General features: G+C 39.6%; 1 protein-coding gene across 2 annotated transcripts in view; it reads left to right on the top strand.

Moving 5' to 3' along the window:
- The window catches only part of SHC4 (SHC adaptor protein 4), a 169,518-nt gene that overhangs the window by 100,431 nt on the left and 45,564 nt on the right, over positions 1 to 23,523 (top strand). For both annotated transcript variants that reach the window (XM_069098007.1, XM_069098006.1), the window contains exons 6-7: positions 10,804 to 10,857; positions 17,597 to 17,648. In XM_069098007.1, coding sequence (XP_068954108.1) covers positions 10,804 to 10,857; positions 17,597 to 17,648 — 106 coding nt within the window. The remainder of the gene's footprint in view (positions 1 to 10,803; positions 10,858 to 17,596; positions 17,649 to 23,523) is intronic.

The raw sequence follows: 23,523 nt of genomic DNA, 5'->3' as shown, positions 1-23,523 counted from the left end.
GAAAAAAAAAAACAACACTAATACATCCCTGTTAGTAATACTTTACCAAAGTTACATTAACTTTTAACTTCTGTGTTTCACTTGAGGATTTCTGATTCTGGCTTAGTGTGTAAATAAAAGAAAAAAAACTACCTGAAGGTGTAGTGGTGCTTGGGAAAAAGTAACTTAGGGAAACAAGTTCAAAATACCAATCTCTCATCCTGTCTGTCTGAGTATTGATTAGCCAAGAGAGTTGAGATCATTGTTATAAGACCAGCATGACATCTAGTTCTCGCTTACATGATGCCAAACATCTGGATAAAAAATGAAAAAATGCAGTCAGTCGTCCAGATGTTTTGTCTACACGACGTCTGTACATTTGGAAACATTCAGGGGATTGGCTGAATTTCTCACTTTTCACACAAACAGCTGTTTGGCATCTGGCAGAGAGAGTCTTGTCTTAGTTATATGGTCTCATTGACAGAGTCTGGGGGCCCTCCGTAATCTACTCAAGAGGATTACATGGTGGAAGGGAAAGGGGTAGGGTTAGAGTGAGCATGGAGACATCCAGAGATAGGTTCAATCTTTGGGGACATATTTCTTTTCATAGACCTTTTTTCATGTCCAATGAGGTGACTGGGAGTTCAAGAGAAGGATGTGTGAATGTGGTTGTTACTATTCTCAGTACTATCTGGTCTTTTCCTTTCATCCTATCCCATTCTTCTCCTAATCTACTTCTGTACTTGTTCATTCTACTGTTTCTCCAACACTGAGGCACGCTAACATCTCTGGATGCAAAAGGAGAAGCAGATAATGAATGTACAAGTGATGGGCATTGCTGACACTGCTCCTGATGGAGGGACTGGAGAAAGGGAGTGGCAAACCATACCTTCTCCTTTCCCTGGTGGGTTTGGGGAGGGGATTATACTACTTCTGGTGGTGGGTATTTAGAGATAAAACTCAAGTCAGGCAGGATCTCAAAGATGTTAGATCCAAAAAGTGAGGTGCTTTTATGAGTGTTTCAGTTCTCTTTTTTCTGGCTGAAGGGGAAAGTGGTTGAGAAATGTGGCAGGTGGCTTTAGTTACTCCAGTTGAAGAAACCCATAACAGGGTTTTAACAAGGGGGTGGGGGAAGGTCCCAAAGAAGGGCAGTTAGAACAGCACAAAGACTAAAGCAGCTGCCATGTGAAGGTTAAAAGATAAAAAAACAAAGGCCAAAACAGGCAAACATTTAGACTCCTTAAATTGGTAAGAATGAAGGTAGAGGAAGAGTAAGTGCAATGTTGTTCAATTTGTGAAGGGCATAGGTAATACAAAAGGGGATTTATTCATCCAGTCCCCAAAAGCTAGAATTATGGACAACCCTGAATGATTCAGATGTAGTTTCAAGCCAAATTAAAGGAACTACTCAACTTTTGGGGGTAGGTTCATTTAGCTGAAAATATAAATAAATTCAAGAATGATTTATGAAAACTAATAGCTGGAAGACAGATGATGGTATAGTGGAAAGCATGCTGGATTTTGAGTCATAGCATCTGGTTTGAATGCTGGCCCTGACATTTAACTACCTGCATGATCCTAGGTAAGTTTATTTACCACCATTGGTCTCAGTTGCATTATCTAAAATGAAGGAAGTCGGGCTAGATGACCTCTAAGGACCCTTCCAGATTAAAATCTATCATCCTGACCTGTGATTTTATCAGCATTGGGAGTGCTTTTTCTAAATAAGTTTGGCAGCTCCCATGTTTTATAATCTTGGAGGACTGAGAGGTTAAATGATCTTCCCATGGTCACATGGCCAATATTTATAAGAATATGAATCCAAATCTTCCTTATTCCAAAGGCAGTCCTCTGCCCACTATGTAACGTTGCTCCTTCATAAATGCTGAATGATATGCAATAAGTTATATATCTGGGTACATTTTAATCTGTAAGAAGGACATTATAGCAGCAAATACCATAGCCTTCCATAAAAAGGTTTCATGTCAGTGTCAAAAATAAAACAAATTACATTTATTTGAAAAATGATCATTCTTAAAATGGCACTACCCACATTAATGTGGAGAAATATATTTCTTAAAATATTTCTACATGACTGTTCACTTGATTACTGAGAGTGACCTATTTCCATAAGTAGATTTTATACATATCTTAATTTAATTCAAGTGACATGCCCTTATCAAGTGGCATAAGTTGAAACTTAGGCCCCAAAGCAAAAATTTCAGAAAGAGCCTGTCTTCTTGCTAGTAATTGCTTTTCAATTATCCACCCACTTTTCTTTGGGATCACTCTGTCTCTAATCATGACTACATCAGGAAAGGAAAAAAGGCAAATAGAATGGAGAAAAAGAGAGAGAAAGAAAGAGTGAGGGGAGAGACAGAGACAGAGACAGAGAGAGACAGAGAGAGGAGAGAGAAAGGAGAGGAGACGACAGAGAGAGAGAGAGAGCAAGGACACTTTCCAGCTTCTAAAAAAATTTAGTAATCCAGCAGATGTAGACTGTCTTGGATCAGTCAATGAATAAGTATTAATGAATGCTTACTATGTGTCAGGTACTGTGCTGGTTGTTAGGGACACAGACAAAAGCAAAAGCAGTCCCAGACTTCAATGACTTTGTAGTTCAGCTGGGGGATATGACAGGTACATATATTTTGTGGTGAAGATCCTGGAAACTGGGATTGGGGGTGGGAAAGTTTACCGTGGTAAGTAAAGGCCTTATTTGGAAGGTCTCTTCAAAGTTCCCCCAGTTTAGGCTGAGACACTTCCCAGATCTCCCTTATGTTTTCATTCTTCAATCTGGGTCAGAGTATAAAGTGTAACATAAAGCAAATAAAAAGACCCTCAAAATGGTATAAATGATTTTAATTAATGAAAAAGACCTAGTTAAGTTCTAGCTCATCATGGCAGACCATAGTAGTCTTTGCTCCAGGCACCAAAAAATGATTTTGTGTGTATGGAGGTGATGTCACATGTTTCTCTAACAGACAGAAACAGCTGAGGTTAGCTCCTAGGCAGCAAGATGTTAAAATATTAACCTAGGGGAGTAGAAGCAGGACCTCCCTGCTGCTCTGGCTTCCACCTTTCCCAGTCCATGAAAAGGGGACTCTAAACAAACTTTGGAGCTGCAGAACCCACAAAATGACACAGAGAAGCTAACCTCCCTCTGAGGACAGCCCCTCAGGCTGGCGAGAATTGGTCAGTGCAGTGCTCTGGGAGCGGAGCCCAGCCCCACACAAAGGCTTTAGCCCCAGGGAGGGCCTGACCAGCCACCAGCCAGAGGGACTCCAGATCAGCAGCAGCTGTGGCCGTTTCCAGATTTATCAACACATAGATATGAAGGACAAAGTGAGAGGTCAGTGCAGTCTGGACTTTGGGACCCAATAAATGGGAGTGAGGGGCAAAAAAGCCGCTGAGACGCAGGCATAGCCAGCCAGCGCCATATGGCAGCTTCAGGTCCTGGCCTGCAGAGTGTAGGGGGACCAAGAACCAGTCTGAGGGGTAATCGCTCTTGCTTTAACCTGCTCGGATCTGGATTGCAGTCTAGGGTGGAGGTCCTGGGGTGCGTGACCAGCTTGCCAAAGCATGTGAAGACCTCAGAGAGGGCACCCATCTAATACCTCCAGAAGCTGAGAAAACCCCAGTGTTTGGGAGGAAAGCTCCCCTGTCTGTTGGTAGAGTCCCCAGGGGTCAAGTGACTGAGAGGCAACATCACCAGGCAAAGGAAACAAGGCAGACAGAAGATTCCAACATTAGACTCCTATTTTGGGGACAAAAAGGAGCAAAGCATAGAACAGGAGGAAGACAGTGAAGTCAGAACTCCTGCACCTAAAGCTTTAAAGGAAAACGCAAGTTGGTTACAGGCCATAGAGGACCTTAAGAAGCAGATAAGAGAAGTGGAGGAAAAATTGGGAAGAGAAATGAGAACAATGCAAGAAAATTACAAAATGGGATTAAAACCAAGTCAACAGCCTGACTGAGGAAAATAACACCTTGAAAAATAGACTAACTCAAATGGCAAAAGAGGCTCAAAAAGGCAATGAGGAGAAAAATGCCTTAAAAAGCCGAATTTGCCAGATGGAAAAAGAATCTCAAAAGCCCAATGAGGAGAATCATTGCTTCAGAATTAGATTGGAGCAAATGGAAGCTAATGACTTTATGAGAAATCAAGATAACTATTAAACGATCCAAACAAATGAAAGAATAGAAGGCAATGTGAAATATCTCATGGGAAAAACCACTGGCCTGGAAAATAGATCCAGGAGAGAGAATTTAAAAATTATTGGACTACCTGAAAGCCATGATCAAAATAAAAACCTAGAAATCATCCTTCAGGAAGTTCTCAAAGAAAACTGCCCTGATGTTTTAGAACCAGAGGGCAAAATAGAGGTTGAAAGAATCCACCGATCACCTCCTGAAAAAGATCTCCAAAAGAAAACTCCTAGGAATATTATAGCCAGGTTCTGGAATTCCCAGATTAAGGAGTGAATATTACAAGCAGCCAGGAAGAAACAATTTGAATACTGTGAAAACACAATCAGGATAACCCAGGATCTGGCAGCTTCTACACTGAGGGATCGAAGGGCTTGGAATATGATATTCTGGAGGTCAAAGGAGCTGGGATTAAAACCAAGAGTCACCTACCCAGCAAAACTGAGTATCATGTTTCAGGGGGAAATATGGTCATTCAGTGGAATAGAGGACTTTCAAGCATTCTTGTTGAAAAAATCAGAGTTGAATAGAAAATTTGACATTAAGATACAAGAAGTGAGAAAAACATGAGAAGGTAAACAGGGAAAAGAAATCATAAGGAACTTATCAAAGTTGAACCATTAACATTCCTACATGGAAAAACAATAATTGTAACTTATGAAACCTTTCTCAGTAGTTGAAGGGAATAGAAATATATACATCTATATATGAGGGTTTATGGGCATATGTTTATAGGTATACATAGATAGAGGGCACAGGACCAATTTAACAGGAAGGGATGATTCTCAAAAGGTGAAATTAAGAGGTGAGAGAGGAATATAATGAGAGGAGATGGGGAGAGACAGAATGGGGTAAACTATCTCATATAGAAGAGGCAAGGGAAAATGGTTACAATGGAGGGGAAGAATAGGAAGGCAAAAAGAAATGGGTCAACCTTATTCCCATTGAATTTGGCTTGAGGAGGGAATGAAATACACACTAAATAGGGTATCTCACCCTCCAGGAGAGTAGGGGGGAAAGGGGATGAGAAGGGGGATGATGGAAGGGAAGGCAGGCTGTGGGGGAGGGAGGTTGGAAGCACCCACTTTTGAAATGGGATGGGATCAAAGTAGAGAATAGAACAAGTGGGAGGTGGGATAGGAGGGAGGGAAATATAGTCAGTCTTTTACAATATATCTACTATGTTATTGTTTTGCATTAGCCACACATGTACAACTTATACTGAACTGCTTATCTTCCCAGTAAGGGTGGGTGACAAGGGAGGAAGGGAATGAATCTGGAATTCAAAGTTTTACAATCAAATTTTCCAATATGTATACTATTATTAATACTATTTCACATGTAATTGGGAAATAAGATATACAGGCACTGGGGCATAGAGATCCACTGGAAAAGTTGAAAGGGGTATGGGAGAAAATATGGGAGAGAGCAGATTGGAGGAGGGGATATCCTGTGGGACTGCTATTTTGGGGCAGTGGGTAGGGGAAAAATGGGGAGAAAATTTGTAACTCAAAATCTTGCATAAATGAATGATGTAAATCAGAAGTTAATAAAGCATTTGAAAAAAAAAAGAAAAAAAATATTGACCTACCAGATGACCTGTTTCCTACTTCTATTGTTAGGCACCATACTCTAGGTTGAGCTACTCTTCTGCCTGACCCTTTCCTTCATTCTTCCATATTGACAGCCTTCCCTACCCTCAGCCAGATCCAGGGGTATTTTTCTCCCTCTGTGGGGTCTTGTCTAATGTCTCAGTTCTCTCCTAAGGTCTTTTCTTCCTTCTCCAACTGAATTTGTCTTATAAAATTGATTTAAGAATCCCCTGTGTGCCACTTGTCGCAGGGCATCCATTGGGGTTGTTTGCCCTGGGTGCAAGATGTGTTAGTTATAGCTCTGTACTGTGTAATAGCAATGTGATGAAGTAGAATGACTGCTGGATTTAAATTCAGAAGACATGGACTCAATTCCTGACTCTTTTCCTTATTACCTGTGTGACTTTGGGCAATTCAGGTAACTGTCCTGGGCCTCAGTTTTCTTACCTGTAAAATGAGGAAGTTGGTCTAGGCCCTTTCTACTTTGAAATCTTTAGCTATATGACTTCTAGACTAATAAGATTTCAAGGCCTAGTTGATGCTTTCAAAATAAATCAAGCCATCTAGCGGACTACTTCCTATTCTGGATCAACAGAGCGTGAGCCTTCTTTCTACTCTTTCTTTTTTAATTTTTTTGCTTTTGGGAGGGGGCTATTAGGCAGGGCTATTAGGGTTAAATGACTTGCCCAAGTTCACATGGCTAGTAAGTGCTTCCGCTCTTTATTATTACACATACTGCCCTATCTCTAAAGCAAAAAGGGTTATTACTGCTTAATTCCTGTTTTTTTTTTTTATTGTATGGCCAATCCCTCTGGGCTAGCCCTTCTCCTGATGCCTATTTCCAAAGGGAATTATCTATAGTTGCTGTTGTTTGTATGTCTATATGTACTCCAGTAATGTTCATCTTAATGGAGTGGTCATGGCCCTCTTTTCAAAGAGGAGAGATTAGTATAAAAATATGATCTAGATAACTCTCTGAGATTACAAGATGTGGAGAAGGAGCTGACTTCCATCAGCAGAAGGAGTTTCTCATTGTTCCTTTACTAATGAAATCATATCTCCTATCCATATTCCTATATGAGTAAAAGAACTATTAAGTTAGATAGGCCAGAGTCCTGGTTCAATCCCTCTTTTTTTTTTTTTGGCGTCTGTTACCTTAGGGAAAGAGAAGGATCTGCTACCACCTTTTTCTCTTACTATCAAAATTTACCAATGACAACATTCCTGATTATAGTTCCTTGAAATAATAACCTCCTTATCACTACCTGTTACAAAATCATTTTCTTCCTTCAAGGCCCAGTTCAAATGCCACCTTCTCCATAAAGCCTTTCCAAATCCATTTAATTTAATTGAATAAACATTGACTAAATACCTACTATGTGCAAAAGCACTGTGCTAGGAACTAGGAACACAAACAAAAATAGTAACAACAAAAGAGTCCATCCCTGCTTTTAAGGAGCTTACATTCTACTGAGGAACCAGGTACATATGTAATGTATTAAGTAAATACAAGCTAATTTGAGGAAGGAAGGAATATTGTCATCTGGTGGGGTCAGAGAAGATGAGATGATGGAGACGACATGGTATCTGGGCTGAACCCCTGATGGAAGATGAGATTTGAATAAAAAGAGCTGATAAGGGAGTGCATTTGGGACATGGCAGACAGATTGTGAGAATTCATCGAGGTATGAGATAGAATTTTGCATTTGAGAAAGTAGTCTATCTGGCTGGAATGGGAAGGGAGGTATGGTCGAAGGCTGCAAGTGTCAGTGACAGAGGCTAGATTTATGTCTAGAAGTAATTGGGACCCACTTTAAGAGTTTTGAGCTTGGAATGATATGGTCATATCTTGTAGGAAGATTATTTTGAAAGTTGTGGGTGATGAACTGGACAGAGGGAAAGACTGAAAGCAAGGAGACCAATTATGAGGCTATTACAAAAATCCATCAGAGGCGATCAGAGCTGGAACTCATGTTCAAGGTACCTCATATTAGTGCAAAAAGGCACTGTTATGTAATAGATAGAAAACTGATCTTGGAAGTTAGGAAGAATTAGATTCAAGGCTTGCTTCTGATGTACAGTGCTACGATCATGGACAAATTACTTAACTTCTCAGTCCAAGCAATTATTTAATACTGTAGGTTGAAGGCTAGTTGCAAATATATACTGGTAGAGAGAGAGATTTCATAGTTGGAGTTCCTTACATGAATGAAATCACAGGTTTGCACCAAAAATGGGAGATGGTGGCATAAATGTATTTACATTATCTACCCCACAGTGCCATTCTGAGGAAAGCACTTTGTAAATCTTAATACATGATGTAAACTGTTATCTATTACTATTATTATATGAAACATATACTTAGTGTAGGTACTTCTTTTACCAACAGAGAACAAAACACTTAATAAAATCATTAACAGTGGTAGCCAAAAATCATTACCTATTGGCAAACACTTTCGGGATGAGCCTTCCTGAACTTAGAATAGGCCTGATATGACAAAGAAAGAGTATATTACCAGGTTTCTACTGGCTGCCTTTCTAGATTGGTTAGGACCTGGTAACACTTTTATTTCATTGGCATAATCTGCAAGAACCCAGAATCACCTCCAGGCTAGGAGGACATGCATTACAGTGGGACTCTAGGTGAAGATAATGTAAATAGACAAGATAAAACCAGTTAATAAAAAATAATTCTATTCTATTCATCCCAAATTCCAAGAAGGAAAAAAGTTGATGCAATGATAAGATCTTCCCCGCCCATTAGTAGGCCTCACATAGAGCCCATTATGGGAAGCTTGCTTAGGGGAGGCTTTCTTGTAGGAAGGCTTTCACACCTTTTGCTAATTTCTAATTAGGTCATTGAGTCAGGAGGGTTGTTATGTCTTCTGACTCTGAGAAGCGTATATGCACTCTGAGTTGGTATTTGCTTTGGGGGCTCCTTATGAGAAGGGTCTTGTGATTCCCTGTTTGAGATTCTGAGTGGCCATATATTCACAGCTCCCCGACTGCTCAGATGTAAAGGCTCTCTCAATCCAGGGATGTATGTAAAGTGAATAGCAATATTGCTTTAATTCAGGCAGAGTCCTGTCTGTTGGTCTTTATTTCTCTGCTTGTATTTTCTCTGAGGTTCAGGGCACTGACTTTCCCCCTGAAGTAGTGAATATAATTTAAAAAGATTGTTGACCCTTTAAATAGCTATCTTTCCTAGTAAAGCAGATCTAAGAACCTGTACTAGCAGCCATCCCACCTGGTTATGCCAGTGTGGTTGCTGCTCCAGTTGATTTAATGGGAAAAGCAAGAAAAGGTAGATGGAAACTTTCATGGAAGTTTTGAAAGGAATTTCTTGGCATTATCAAGGATTTTAAATTCTAATTTCACTTTAAAACTTTTTATATAGCCTCTAAGTTAACTGGGCAAAAATTGGAAGACAGAGGACATTAAAGAGGAGGTGTGTGTGTGTGTGTGTGTGTGTGTGTGTGAGAAAAGGTTTCCTGTAGTCAAATGAACTGAACTATGAATGACAAAAGGCAGAATTTTGAGAGATGATTGATACAACATTTGCATGATCTTTTTGATTGGAGAAGGAAAGGGATGATGGGGAATAATAATTTACCTTTATATAGTCCTTTAAGAATTACAAAAGAGCATCCCTTGCAACAATCCTGCAGTTGGTAGTACATATATTATTATCCCATTTTACAGATCAGATAACTGAAACTTGGCAATTAAGTGACTTGCATATGATCATATAACTATTAAGTATCAGAGGGAGGATTCAGACTCAGGTATTCTGATTCCAAGTCCTGTGTTCTATCCCCTACCTTATGCTGCCACACTGGGGAAGAAATTTGGGGTCAGAAGGTTCCCTATATTGGCCACCAGATGGTACAATTGGCTCAGGACAGCTTGGCTGCCATTGAAATCAGCAGGCAGGAAGCAGGGAGAACTATAACTCAATGAGTGAGTTAAATAGATAGATACTGATAAATAATTTGCTATAATCTTCTCATAACATGGATATTTTATTCACTAGATTGAATATAATGGCGTCTCATAGTTATTGGATCATTCTTACATGGCCTAAAATGTGTTTTTATTCAAACAAGAAGAGTACATACTGTACTATGTTTTAGTTTCCAAGAAACCAAGTTCTTAGCCTATGATACAAGAGGGCTTTTAGGGAAGAATAAACAGGGGAGGGTAATTAGGGAGGAATGTCTTAGGGAGGAATAAATACAGACATATTGGCAACAGGTTTCTTAATGGATCAAATGAGATATTATCTGTAAAGTGTTTAGCACAGTATACATGCTTAGCATATAGTAAGTGCCTAATAAATGTTTGTTTCCTTCCTTCTCTTCCCTCCTCCACCCCCACCCCCACCATAGTAAAGCTTATTTCACAAGGCAAGATGCTTCAACAAAACATAAACTTTGACAATGTGTTCTGACGTAACGAGATGGAGTTTTGCTGCTGAAGCTATTTGTTTAACGACAGTTATCTCTTTATTAAGGGTTCTTTGAGTATCTTTCTATATGACTTGTAGGAAATAGATGTCAGTCAAATACCAATAAATAATATATAGATGCATGATTTGCTCAAACCCCAATGATTCAATACATCTTGAACAAGTATTCTTCTACAGAATAGTGTCTACAAAAAGATACCACGATTCCACGCAGTTTTCTCGAAATTGTTCAGAGATTTTATCACTTAGGAAGATGTGCTAATGTTGGGCATCCTCAGACAAAAGCAGAGCTTAGACTAGGATGTGCCAGAAGATGATATTTCAGTGACACCTTAGAACAGTAAAATAAGTATATTTCCACCAACTATACATTACACTGTGGTCTTTTACATGATGAAATGCCCGGCACACCAGAACATATTTGTAAGCCAAATAATTCAGTGCACTTGAGTACTTTTTACTTCTAGGAAATCTTCATGTCAGGCTCTTAATAATTAAGAAAGTAATTAATTTATACCATTAGTGTAGTTTTAATTGACTTCCTGTATTTTTCAGATTATTGCAAATCATCACATGCAGTCCATTTCTTTTGCTTCTGGAGGTGATCCTGTAAGTATGGATTTATAAATTTTTCCAAATTTTCAGCAAACATTTTATTTCTGTTAGAACCAAGACAACTTGTGTGTATAGTATGCTAGCTATTGCTTTTCCCTTTTAAATTATGTATTGCCACTTCTGAACCCCTGTATATAGCATCAAATCAAAGAATTTGCTTTTCATGATATAGTTAACATAGCAATAGTGATAGTGGGGCAAACAGGGCTTTGGCCCAGGTGCTGGCATAGGTGGAGGGGAGTGCTTCCTTAGAATGTATCCACTCAACAGAAGGAAGAGAGGCTTCAGGTGAGCTCCAGGTGAGACCTAGGATAAAACCCAGGCAAGGATGGGGTCTTCTGGCATGAACTTCTCTTCTAGACAAAGATTAGTTCAAGAAAAAAAATTAAGTGCAGGTCATGGGCAAGCTTGAAGATGAATGGCAAGTAAGGGAAGAGTCACCATCATTGCTTTCTGCCTGTGAAGAGGGAACCTCTCAGGAGCTTCACTTCTCCAGAGAGGATGGTATGCTTCTCTGGATTTCTATAGCCGAGCACTGGGGCAACCCAGTTACCACCAGTCATTAGACCACAGTCTGCCCTCATAAAGGGGCTACTTCAGAGTCCTGGGTCTTCTGGGGATAGGAGTGGGGAAAGCTATGGAGTGCAAGGAGCACTTTCCTGGATGTAGGAGTCCTAGTAGAGAAGGGCGGTCTCCCTCCAAGCCTATGCAGCCAGAAGAGAAGAGATGCTTCAGTGTGCTGAGCTGCTCTAATGTGGGAGTTGTACTTTCCCACATCACGTTTGATCTTGGAATTGGGATAGTCCAGCCCCACTCCAAATAGTGGGTGAGGAAGTGATTCTTCCAGTTTATTAACTTATCAAAGAACACCTCTTCTCCCCCAAATTTATTCTTTAAGTGGTGGTATCATCAAAGGTGATGATGTCTGATGTCAGATGCAATGATATATGGTACCCAGAATTAAAGTTTTAAAATATTACTACTCTAATACCTAAACCCCTGTTTGATCATGGGCAGCATGTGAACTAAGTATACTGAGTTTCTGAACCAGGAGGACAAGACTAGCTTTGCATAGACCATCAGCATCAGGTAGTTCCTATAAGTATAATTTTACAGTCCATACCTTCAGAGTGCTGAACACTTTTTGAATTCACTTGTAATTTCCTATAAGCAGTGTCAAGGCTTAATGTGGCCTAGACCCCATCCTTGCCTGGGCTTTATCCTGCCCCTCTAGAGGTAATGTGTTGTAGTAGATAGAATGCTACTGGGCTTACAGGCAGGAATAACTGAGTTCAAGTCTTGCCTTTGCACTTACCAGCTATGTGATCTTGGGTAGGTTATTCAATTTTTCCAAGCCTCAGTTTCTTCATTTGTAAAATGAAGATTAGTTGGCTTTTAAGGTCCTTTCCAGTTCTGAATTTATGATGATCTTATGAACCAATGCAGAGAGAAGTGGGCAGAATTAGGACAACAATTTATACAGTGATATTTCACCTCCTATCTCCATGCCTTTGTGCTGGCTCTTGCAGATGCCTGGAATGCTCTCTCATTACACTTCTACCTTCTGGAATCCCATTTTGTTTCCAAATTCAGCTGAAACTCTGCCTTCTTCATGAGACCTTTCCTGGTCCCTTCCTTCCTCTCCCCCAGCTGCTAGCACCTTCCCCTCCAAGTTTACTTTGTATCCTATGTGTATCTCTCTTGTATATATCTAGATATGCACAAGTTGCCTTCCCCATTAGGCAGGGTCATTAGGGTTGACCATTAGGGTCAGCTTCTTGAGGGAAGGAACTGTTTCACATTTGTCACTGTATGCGTAACACCATGCACAGCACATAGTAAGCACATAATACTCATTTATTGATGATCATATTGATCAGTCGTCAAGTCTCATCAATTTTGCCTCCACATTTCCTTCATCTGTGTCCTTTTCTCTACCATGTTAGTTCAGAACTCATTATCTCTTGCTTGAACAACTATAATAGCCTCCTAATGGTTCCCCTAACTTACTATGTGCCAGGCACTGTGCTAAGCACTTTTTACAAATATTGTCTCATTTGAACAACTCTCAGAGGTAGGTGCCATTATTACCCCCATTTTACAGGTAGGAAATAGAGGTTAATGACTAGCTAGTAGTGTCTGAGGCTGGATTTAAACTGATCTTTCTGCCTCCAGGTCTGGCGCTCTACTGACTGTACCCCTGAACCGCCCAATGTTTCTTATACTGTACTGTTCTGTGTACTATTTTCTTCTTCCAGTAAAGTAGAAATTCCTTGAATGTAGGAACTATTGCATTTCTTTCTTTGTACCTCCAGTGCTTGGCACAGTACCTCGTGCCAATAGTTGCTTAACAAATATGGATATTGAGTTGAATTGCCCTTGAGAAATTGCAGAGTGCTTTTAATGACCCTAAGATTCTTCCTGAAACAAAGACGTAACTTTTTTTCCCCACATAAATATTCTCCCTGTGTTCCTATATGGCTCAAAGTCATGGAATGCCGTAGTCTCTGAAGAATTAGAGGGCAATGGAAATTCATCTAGCAGGCATAAGTAGCTGCAGCATATTAATAACTGCATCTTGAAGGAGAGGTGGTATAAAGGTCATCACAGAGAGAAGCGGGATCAGAAAGGGAGGTGGGGCCCAATCAGCAAGGGGGCATGATCATTGACAGATGCACTCATTACTCCAGTGGTGTCCATACAATGTTGAGATCCAAAGGTCAGGGCGTTACCATTTAGTAGTTTGGGTTTATGTTGACTGTTCAAGCTGTTCATGCTAAAAATTCTTTTAATGGAATCTTAAGCAGGAAATAATTATTTAAAAAATCATGAGTCGCATATTAAATTTCCCTAGGGGTTCACAACACATTTTATTGGTTGAAGGCAGTTTGAGGAACCAGAAACATTGGGAACCCCTATGTATGTGAACCCCTTATGAAGGATTTATGGGAAGACATAGACCAGGAGTTGTGGATATTAAGAAAAAGTGGAGTCTGCATTGTTGGAAGGAGTACCCACATGAGTGAAATCACAGATGCACTGAAGTATGGAAATATGAAATATACGAAACATATTTATGATATATATGTGATATACAGGATAAATATATATGAAATATATTATGAAATATAAAAGCAATACTTAGTAGTAGTGATAATAATAATAATAGCTCTCATTTATGTAGCATTATACAATTTGTGAAGCACTTTACAGATATTATCTCATTTTGTCCTCACAACAACCCTGGGAGATAGATGCTATTATCCCCTTAAATATTAATAGAATGTTTGAACAGGAAGGGACCTTAGAAATCAACCATTCCAATCTTTTTATTTTATAGATAAGAAAACAGTCTCAGCGATGGGAAGTGACTTGTCTAAGGTCACGGTGTGACAGTGGTAGATATGGGAAGAGATTTTAGTTCAGTAAATTTCTGTGTTAGCATGCCTCCCTTCCTCTCAGTCCCCAAACACCTGCCAGTCTTAAGATGAGTGGCAAAGGAGTTAACAATTCTTGTTGACTACTTCTTATAAACATGAAACTGACATTGCCATTATGATCTTACTTATTTGGAAGAAATTTTTTTTCAGGAGGGCAATTTATTTAGGGGTGTGTTTTATTTTTTAAAATAATCTAAGACAAGTTATGTTGACCCTGAGATCTGCTTCCTGTATGATTCAGAATGGGTTATTAAATGATTGTCCTTGAGGGTATTACAAACATGGGTTTTTATTTCCTGCCAGCTGATTGCATCTTCCCTCTAGAGAGTCATGCTTCTAATCTGCAAGTGGTATTTATTCATTGTATGGGCATGTTTTTTCCCCAAGATCTGAGATAACAAAAAGCATCTTTAATTATTAAAATCTTGTCATTCATCATGTCACTGTTTTCAGTGTGTATAGATTACCGTGTCTTGTTTTTATAGAATCAGCAGATTGTCTTTTTTTTTGAGCTGTTTCAATCCTGTAACAAAATGAATTTTTTCTTTCTTGTAAGTCCTTCAGTCCTTTCTTTTTTCTCCCTTTCTTGTCTTTTCTTTGAGTTAATCTGAAAAAAATTCCCCTGATACATATCTTTAATTAAACAATTTCCTGAGCTATCTGGTAGCTTTGCATGGACAGTTGGAAAACCATTATTGTGGTCTAAGTTATGGCACTCTTTGATCCCACAATCTAGATGTTTAAATTTATTCAACTTTAAAAATAGGGAGAACCACGTTTGTTGTCTTTTTGTTCTTCTACATAAAGGCAGGTGGACCAGCATAAGGTTGTCTTGGTAAATGTCTTTTCATGATGTGACATATCATTAGCACACCATCACCAAATCCCATGGTTAGCGTTGCAGAAATCCCATTGGATTTTTTTTTTTAAACAAATAAGCTGAAATGCAAAAATGGATGGTTGGTAAGGAAACAAGTTGGTTCTTGAGCTCTGGTGGTATTAATTTTTCTAATGAGAACAGCTCACATTTGTTTGACACTTCAAGGCTTGCAAAGCTCCATCTTTATAATAACCAGGTACAGTGGCTGATATATCATGCATGTTACAGAGAGAGCCCTAGATTAGGAATCAGAAGATCTGGGTTTACTTAGAGCACTTCTACTAATTAGCTGTATATCCTTATAAATGTAGGATCATAAGATTATAGATTTAGAAAAGAAAGGGACCTTAGCATAAATCTAATTCAAGCATCTCATTTTAAAGCGAGAGAAACTGAGGGTAAAGGGAAGGAGAATGGAATAAGTATTTATAGAGTGCCTACTATGTGTCAGGTGGACCACCTAGGTGGTGCAGTGGATAGAGTGCTGGTCCTGGAGTCAGAAAGACTCATCTTCTTGAGTTCAAATGTAGCCTCAGGTGCTTACTAGCTGTGTGACCCTGGATAAGTCATTCAATCTTGTTTGCCTCAGTTTCCTCATCTGGAAAATGAGCTGGAGAAGGACATGGCAAATCACTCCAGTATCTTTGCAAAGAAAATCCTAAATGGGGCCATGAAGAGTAGGACATGACTGAAAAACAACTAAACTACAAAAACAATACGTGTCAGGCACTGTGCCAAGCTTTTTGTAAATATTATCTCATTCAATTCTCACAACAGCCCTGTGAGGAAGGTGCCGTTATTATCCCCATTTTACAGTAGAGGAAGCTAAGGCAAACAGCATTTAAGTGACTTACCCAGGGTCACACAGCTAATCAATATTGGATGCTGGATTTGAACTCTGGACTTTCTGACTTCAGGCTCAGTTGCTCTGTCCACTGTGGTACCAAGCAGAAGCCCCCATTTCACCTCTCTAAATCTCATCTGTACAATTTAGGGGCTGGATTAAAACAGAGTCCATGGGTAGATTTCAGGGAGTCTGTGAACTTAGGGGAAAAAGTCTATTTTTACTTACCTCTGACTGAAATTTAGCATTTTCTTTAATTATTAATATAGGCAACAATATGTAGAAATTCATAGGCTTCACCAGCCTGCCCATGTTAAGAATCCTTGGTAATTTTATAAAATCCTGCAGGGTAGGTGGTAGGAGTAGAGGGAATAAGCATTTATTAACCACCTATTAATCATCAGACACTGTACTAAATGGTTCATAAATATTATCTCATTTGATCCTCACAAAAACCCTGGAAGGTAGGTACTATTGTTATCCCCATTTTACTGTCGAGGGAACAAAGACAGACAGAGGCTAAGTGACTTGCCCAGGGTCACATAGCTAATAAGTATCTGAGGTTGGATTTGAACTCAGGTCTTCCTGAATCCAGGCCTAGTGCTCTATCCACTATGTTACCTAGTTTTCTGTCTAGGTAGCATAGCTTTTATCATCTCCATCTCGTGGATGAAGATACTGAGGCTGAATTATATAAAGTTGCCTTCCCAGGGTTTAGAAGATTGTTGATTTAGAATTAGAAGGAATCTTTTTTTTTTTTTTTTTTTGCGCTTTTTTGGAGAGGGGAAAGGCAGGGCAATTAGGGTTAAGTGACTTGCCCATGGTCACATGGCTAGTAAGTGTTAACTGTCTGAGGCTGAATTTGAACTCAGGTCCTTCTGACTCCAGGGCTGGTGCTCTATTCACTACGCCACCTAGCCACCCCAAATTAGAAGGAATCTTAAAGGCTTTCTAGTTCAACTCCCGCATTTATATAGGGAGGAGAGGTAAGTTGCAAAGCTGGGATTTTAAACACAGGCCTCTTGACTCCCAATCCAGGGCTCTTTCCATGCGACATGAGTAATAAGTGTTAAACCTGGAACTTGAACCCATGTCTGTTAGTCATGGGTTCAGGGTTCTTTCTACCATACTATTTTCTGTGTGAATATAAGCCCTCTTCCTGTGGAGCTATTTTTGAAAAGGATGGGAGCAGAAAGTATATTTAAAAGATAATCTAACTCCCAGGTAGAGTTAATTTTCCTAACATGCTTTAATAGAATCAAAGAACAGTTGTAGGTGGGGAAGCCTGTAGATATGCTCAATAGGCTCACCCTACTGTTTCCCTGTGTTTTGGCCGATTCTCAATAACCAGGCTGGCTCCAGATTATTTCTCTCAAAATTACAGAGAGCAGAAAATGGGAGTTTGACAAGTTCCATGTTTTGTGTACAGTTTGCATTTCCTTATGTTGTGTCCCAGAAAAAGGGACAAGCCAGTCTTCAAGCCAATAGTTTTAAGCCTCTGTGTGTACTTTGATCTTTTGTAAGTTCTAGCCAATCATTTTAAACACGCTGATTTTCCCTCTTTTGTAGGACACCACAGACTATGTTGCCTACGTAGCTAAAGATCCAGTTAATCAAAGAGGTATGAAAAGTAACTTTTAGATTTTTTTTTAAGAGTTGGTATAGTATCATCTACAAAGTTATAAGCAGCTATCTATGTGATCTTCATTATGTGCCTAATAAGCATGAATATCATAAATTTCAATGGGATATTGTATTGGTTTCCAGATAATCTTATGTGAGTATGGGTGGGAAATAGTAACAATAATAAGAGGAGAAAAGGTAGAAAAATCCACAGGTGGGATTTCATACCTAGTTATGCAGTGGCCTGTAAAATAAGGTACTACTCTGTTAGGGTCTATAAAGGAGAAGCTACTTTGGCCACTGTAGAAGCCACTTCGTTGCAGAACAATTTGTGCTACCTGGGACAAGGAGCATTAAGTGGAACCTGGGACATGCAACATGAAATGCATTCTTATATTAACCATGAGAGGAGACCATGACACTAGCCCTGTGGAGGTGAGACTCTAGGACAGTAACTGAGATGGGAGAAGAGGAGAAGCTGGGAAGAAATGACCTGGTGTGCAAGTAGGATAGTGGATGGAGGATACCCTCTCAGCCTCCAAAGTGGAAAATTATGCTTGCTAACTAGTTTTAATACTGCTGAAAGAGTGAACGTACTAATCATAATTGTAAATAATTTTAAAATCATTATTTTGAATTTTGCATGCTTTAAATGTTGGTGCTCTCGAGAAAAGATATAGTTGCCCTGACCTAGTTATGGTTCTGCTTGGTTGGCTACTACCCAGCGGGGCAGACAGTTTGACTTTAAGGGCCAAGACATTGGTTTTAGGTCTTATTCTATATTATTCTATTCTCCTTTAGCTTGGCCAAATATGTGTGTGTGTGTATGAGCATGTGTGAGAGACAGATAGAAGAGAAAGGAGAGAGAGAGAAAAAAGGGGAGAGAAACAGAGAGATAGACAAAGTTGAACTGTGTTGACAGAATTTTAGATTAGGATGCAGGAAAGTGTCAGAATCTCCTCACTCCCCCAGTCCAAGCTTGGAATCAAAGATCACCTGTTCAAAAAACTACAGGGTTCAGTTCTACTTCTTGGTACATTTTGGATTTTGAAGAAGTCAAGCTTCCTCTTCTAAAGACGAAACAAAGGAGTATGTAAAATAGGTTTTGCCAAAGGGTGAAGACTGGAATTCAGAAGAAGAGGCACAGTTAGGTTTGTTTTGCTTTGAGGGGCTGACAGAAGGGGAATGTAAGGTCCTTGAAGGCAGAGATTGTATTTGTCTTTGCACCTCCAGGGCCTGGTGTAGTGCATGGCACACAGTGGCTGCTTAATAAGTGTTTGCTAAATTGAATTGATTTGGAGGAAGGTAGGAAGAAAGCAACTGTGAAACAGATACTGAGTCAGTCTTAGCCCTGCCACTTCCCTGGAATCCATCAATTAATCCTTTGCTGGTTCCAAGAAAACACCTTGCCTAGGACTTCTGAGCAAGGCAATTTCTTCAACAGCACTACCTCTCAGTCCCATCTTCTCCTTTCTTCTTTTCTTCCAGGTGCCTTAGAGTTAGAAGGGATTAAAAGGTACAAGAAATACCATGATTGGCAGTACCTGAGCTGCAGGCAATACCTATAAAAGGAGGGGGAAAGCAGTGTCTGTTTTATGGAGCCTGGATGAGAAAGCATTAGAGAATCTTTCACCTGGATTCAAAGTCTTTATAGAAATACCCTTTGTTCTTTGAGGTCTTCTTCGGAGGAATGCAGAAGTGCTCCTCAGGATCAGATGTGTTATTTACCATGTGCCATATTTCTTCCACTTGCACAAAACTTAAGAAACAAACCAAACTAAAACTTCAGTATTCCAGTGGACCTGAGAACTCATTTGGGTATTAACTACAATAATTCAGAAGGTGACTAACTGATGCTTCCCTGTTCTGTGAGACTTTTGTTCATTTGTAGTCCATCCAACCTGCTGGGGGCCTTCCTCAAATTCTCCTAACATTTGTTCCTTTATCTTCCTAGTTCACAATGTGTTGCAGCCTGTGCCTCTCCCTTGCCCTTTGAGCTATCTGCAACTTTAAGTTTTGAGACTCCATAGCGTTCCATGACTCACAGCCATATAACACTGGAGGGCTGCTGGGATTAAAAATATGAGCCTTTGTTTCAGAGAGAAGCTTGAGGTCATTAAAAGAACACTGCAGAATCCCAAAGGCAATCCAATTGTCTCTCCTACTATTTAACTCTGAGCCTTTCTCATTGCCCAGTGACACTATGTCCAAGATGTAATATATTAATAGATGCCCTCTATATGTTGCTCCTTCAACTGCATTTCATAGTCCTGGTAATAGGTATTCTTTGTTCAGTTGTTTTTCAGTCATGTTTGACTCTTCTTGATCCCATCTAGGATTTTCTTGGCAGAGGTTTGCTATTTCCTTCTCTAGCTCATTTTCAAGATGAGGAAAACTGAGGCAAACAGGGTTCAGTGACTTGACCAGTGTCACACAGCTAGTAAGTATCTCAGGTCAGATTTGAACTCAGGACTTGGACCACAGGCCCAGAGCTCTCTATATATACTCTACCACCCAGTGGCCCTTAGGCATTCTTTATCCATTCGCTTTTGTGTATTTGGATGGTAAGGGCAAATTCTTCTGAGTGCTTGTGGAGCTCATTTAGGAGACTGCTATGTCTATCTGCAAACAGGACCTTATCAACTTTGGGGAATCTGTTTCTGACTTGGACACTGCATTGGATGTTCTCTCTGATGGTAGCAAACATTGCTGGTGAGCATGAACCATATTGCAGTTCTAGTATCCTAATCCCAGATGTGCTTATAGACAAAACAGAAATAGCATAGAGGAAAACAAAGATGGGAAAAACAGTTGAATTAGACCAAGTACAAGTAGCAACAATCCATACTAGATGTGAAATAATGAACGCGGAGGGAGTAAACGAATTGATTTTGAGAATATCTGAAGGAGGGGAAGATATCAAAAGGGTGGGGAAAACACTTGAGCCTAATTACCACCAAAAAAAAAAAAAAGACAGAGAACATCAGCAACTCATATATCTTCTTTCCCATCTATAAAAACTTTTTTTTGGAGAATAATCTACTCATGCATTGAGAACTTCCTTGATGAGGGTTTTCCAAGGGAACAGGTACTCTTTCACAAGTAATGCATCTTTACCATCACATACTTAATGGAAACATCTAGACAATACAGGATCCCACTGTATTCATTGTTTGTGAACTATAAAAAAGCTTTTGATAAAGTGGAGTAGAATAGCATCTTAAAAGCTTTTCCTGCAGGGGCAGCTAGGTGGCACAGTGAATAGAGCACTGGCCCTAGAGTCAGGAGTTCAAATCCAGCCTCATACACTTAACACAAAAACTAGCCATGTGACCTCGGGCAATTGCCCTCCAGAAAAAAAAGCAAAAAAAAAAAAAAGCCTTTCCTGCATCAAGGCATATGTCAAAGTTAATATTAGATTCCTTGAAAGATATAACAATAGGGATAACCTTGTTTGAAAACCTTCTGATCATTAATATCAAGGATGAAATAGGGAGGTCCATGTTTACCAAAGGTTTATTCCGCTGATATTAAAAAAACAACAACAACCAAATTAGTTCATTCCCTTTCTCATCAGTCTTCCACAGAGTGGAATGTACTTTGTCACTGGCAAAAACAGACAAAAGAATTAAATCAAAGGAGCATCAAGGTGTCTGTGATAGGACAAAGAGATAGGTAGCCAGGATTCTTTCCCTGCTTCTTTTGTCTTCAGGGATTGTGGTCCTCCAGGGTACCTCCCCACCAGGAGGGAGATACCAGTAGTGAGTTGAGACTTCAGCCCCTATTTAGACCTTCTTTTCTGGAACCAAAAGTGTTTAAATCCCAAATCTGAAACTTTAAAGGATAAGAAATCCTAGATGTAAATGTGTCTTTCCAATCATCTTTTTCATCACCATAGAACTTTTACTGATGGCCTATTATGAAGTCCTAGTGCTTGGGATTCAGAAAGGTATCAAGACACTGGCACAAGATTCTTACCCAACCTGAGTCAGGAAGATGTGAATTTCTTATGACATTAAACAAATCATTTAACCTCTCAGAAAACTGCTCCCCTACCCCCAACTCTCTGAGATCTCAAGTCAAATAACTATTGCTGATCTGCATTGATAATGGGAGTTTCCTCACAGGAGAATTCCCTACCCAGTGAAATCCTGGGTCTGGTTTAAAAAAAAAAAGAGGAGTTTATAATGTAGTATGGAAGAAGGGATAAGTATATAAAAAATTCCAAACTCCAAATAACAACGTTAAGTGGCCAATAAAGAAATATGCTAAGTACCAAAAGAGTGATGCAGAGAATAAATTCAGAGAGACTCTGATCTGCAGTCTTGGGCAAGTGAAAAAGGCTTTATGGAAAAGATGAGACTTTAGCCAGACTTTGAAAAAAAGTGTAGAGAGGAGTTGGGAGGACCTTCTAGATGATGAGAACCCTATGAGGGAAAACAATGAAGCACAAATGTACATGTCATGTTTGAGAAACAACTTGCCAAGAATGGTGATTTCCTATCAAAGAGGAATAAAGTCAGAAAGGTTGGTAATGGAGCCATAACCAGGGCAGGATAGCATAGGCTTTGCCTCAGGCACTGACATCCAAGGGTGTGTACTTCCTCCCTCAAGACTTCACTTCCTGGTGATTCAGAAACAATTATTCCAGTATTTTCAGTCCTTTACTAGCTTACCTCCCTTATATCCAGGGCTTGGGTTGAAAGGCAAGTTCCAGAACTGCTCAAGAAAGCAGTCATGAGTTAAAGGAGTCTGGGGAATCTATGTAGGGTAGTAGGTAGGCTTAAAGTCAGGAAGAGTTTGAATCCTACCTCAGACATTTAATTGGCTGTGTGACCCTGGGAAAGTCACTTAACTACTCTGTTTCTTTATCTGTAAAACTGGAATAATGACAATAGTCTCACAAGATTGTTGTGAGGATCAAATGAGATTTATATATGTATTTTGGTCCATGAGGGCAGGGATTGTTTTTTTTGCCTCTTTTTGTATCCTTAGCTCTTAGCATAATGTCTGGCACATATTAAGTGCTTAATAAATGTTTATTGATTGATTGAAACAAAATATTATGTAATTGGCAGCTGTTGTTATTATTGGGGGAAAGGATTGGGCTACCCTCTTCTCTGCATGATTACACCCTTTGTCAGACACTCTATTATGGGGTCTGCTTGCACTATACCCTTATTCCCCTTTAATTGAATATGCCCCACCCACCAGGATTTCTAGTTAGAACTCTGATAAGTAGAGGCTTGACTTTTCCCTTTAAAAGCCTTTACTTAAAAAACCGGGCTAAAGAGCCTAGATTTTATATCATGAGTAATGTGGATCTCATGTTCAGTGTGTAGGGGCAGAGCTGTGTGGAGCATGTGAGATGGTGCAAAGTGATACTTTAGGAAGATTACTCTGCAATAGTTTATATGACAAATTAGAGAGAATGGAAGCAAGGAGACCAGTTAAAAAGCAATTGCAGTAGTTGAGGTGGGAGGTGATAAGGTAGCCATTGGAATGAAAAGAAAGGAGCAGATTGAAGAGAACATTCAAAAGAAAAATCATCCTTATGTCCTCTGTCTGTCCCACAAGTTCATGAAATGTTGATTATCACATTGAATTTGAATCCCTTAGCAGCCAGAACAATAACCACTGTGCCATATTAAAATTGACCCACACCTTTATATTTCTAGGGTATTTGTATCAGCTATAGTGATGACATTATACAGTGTCATGTAGGAAGACTGGTTTAGCCATAAGCTGACCTCTGCCCAGATGGGGCAGAAAGTTGATGAAAGAAGTGGTGTGGAACACATAAGAGGTATATAGTAGTTTCTGCCCTAATCCCACAGCACCACCTAATGGCTGATTTTGAAATCCAGTTTTTC

This window comes from Petaurus breviceps, unplaced genomic scaffold (genome assembly GCF_028583685.1).
Source record: "Petaurus breviceps papuanus isolate PSGF00001 unplaced genomic scaffold, PetGlider_PUasm1.0 37, whole genome shotgun sequence".
NCBI classification, from domain to species: Eukaryota; Metazoa; Chordata; class Mammalia; order Diprotodontia; family Petauridae; genus Petaurus; species Petaurus breviceps.
This window is presented reverse-complemented; position numbering and strand designations above follow the sequence as displayed.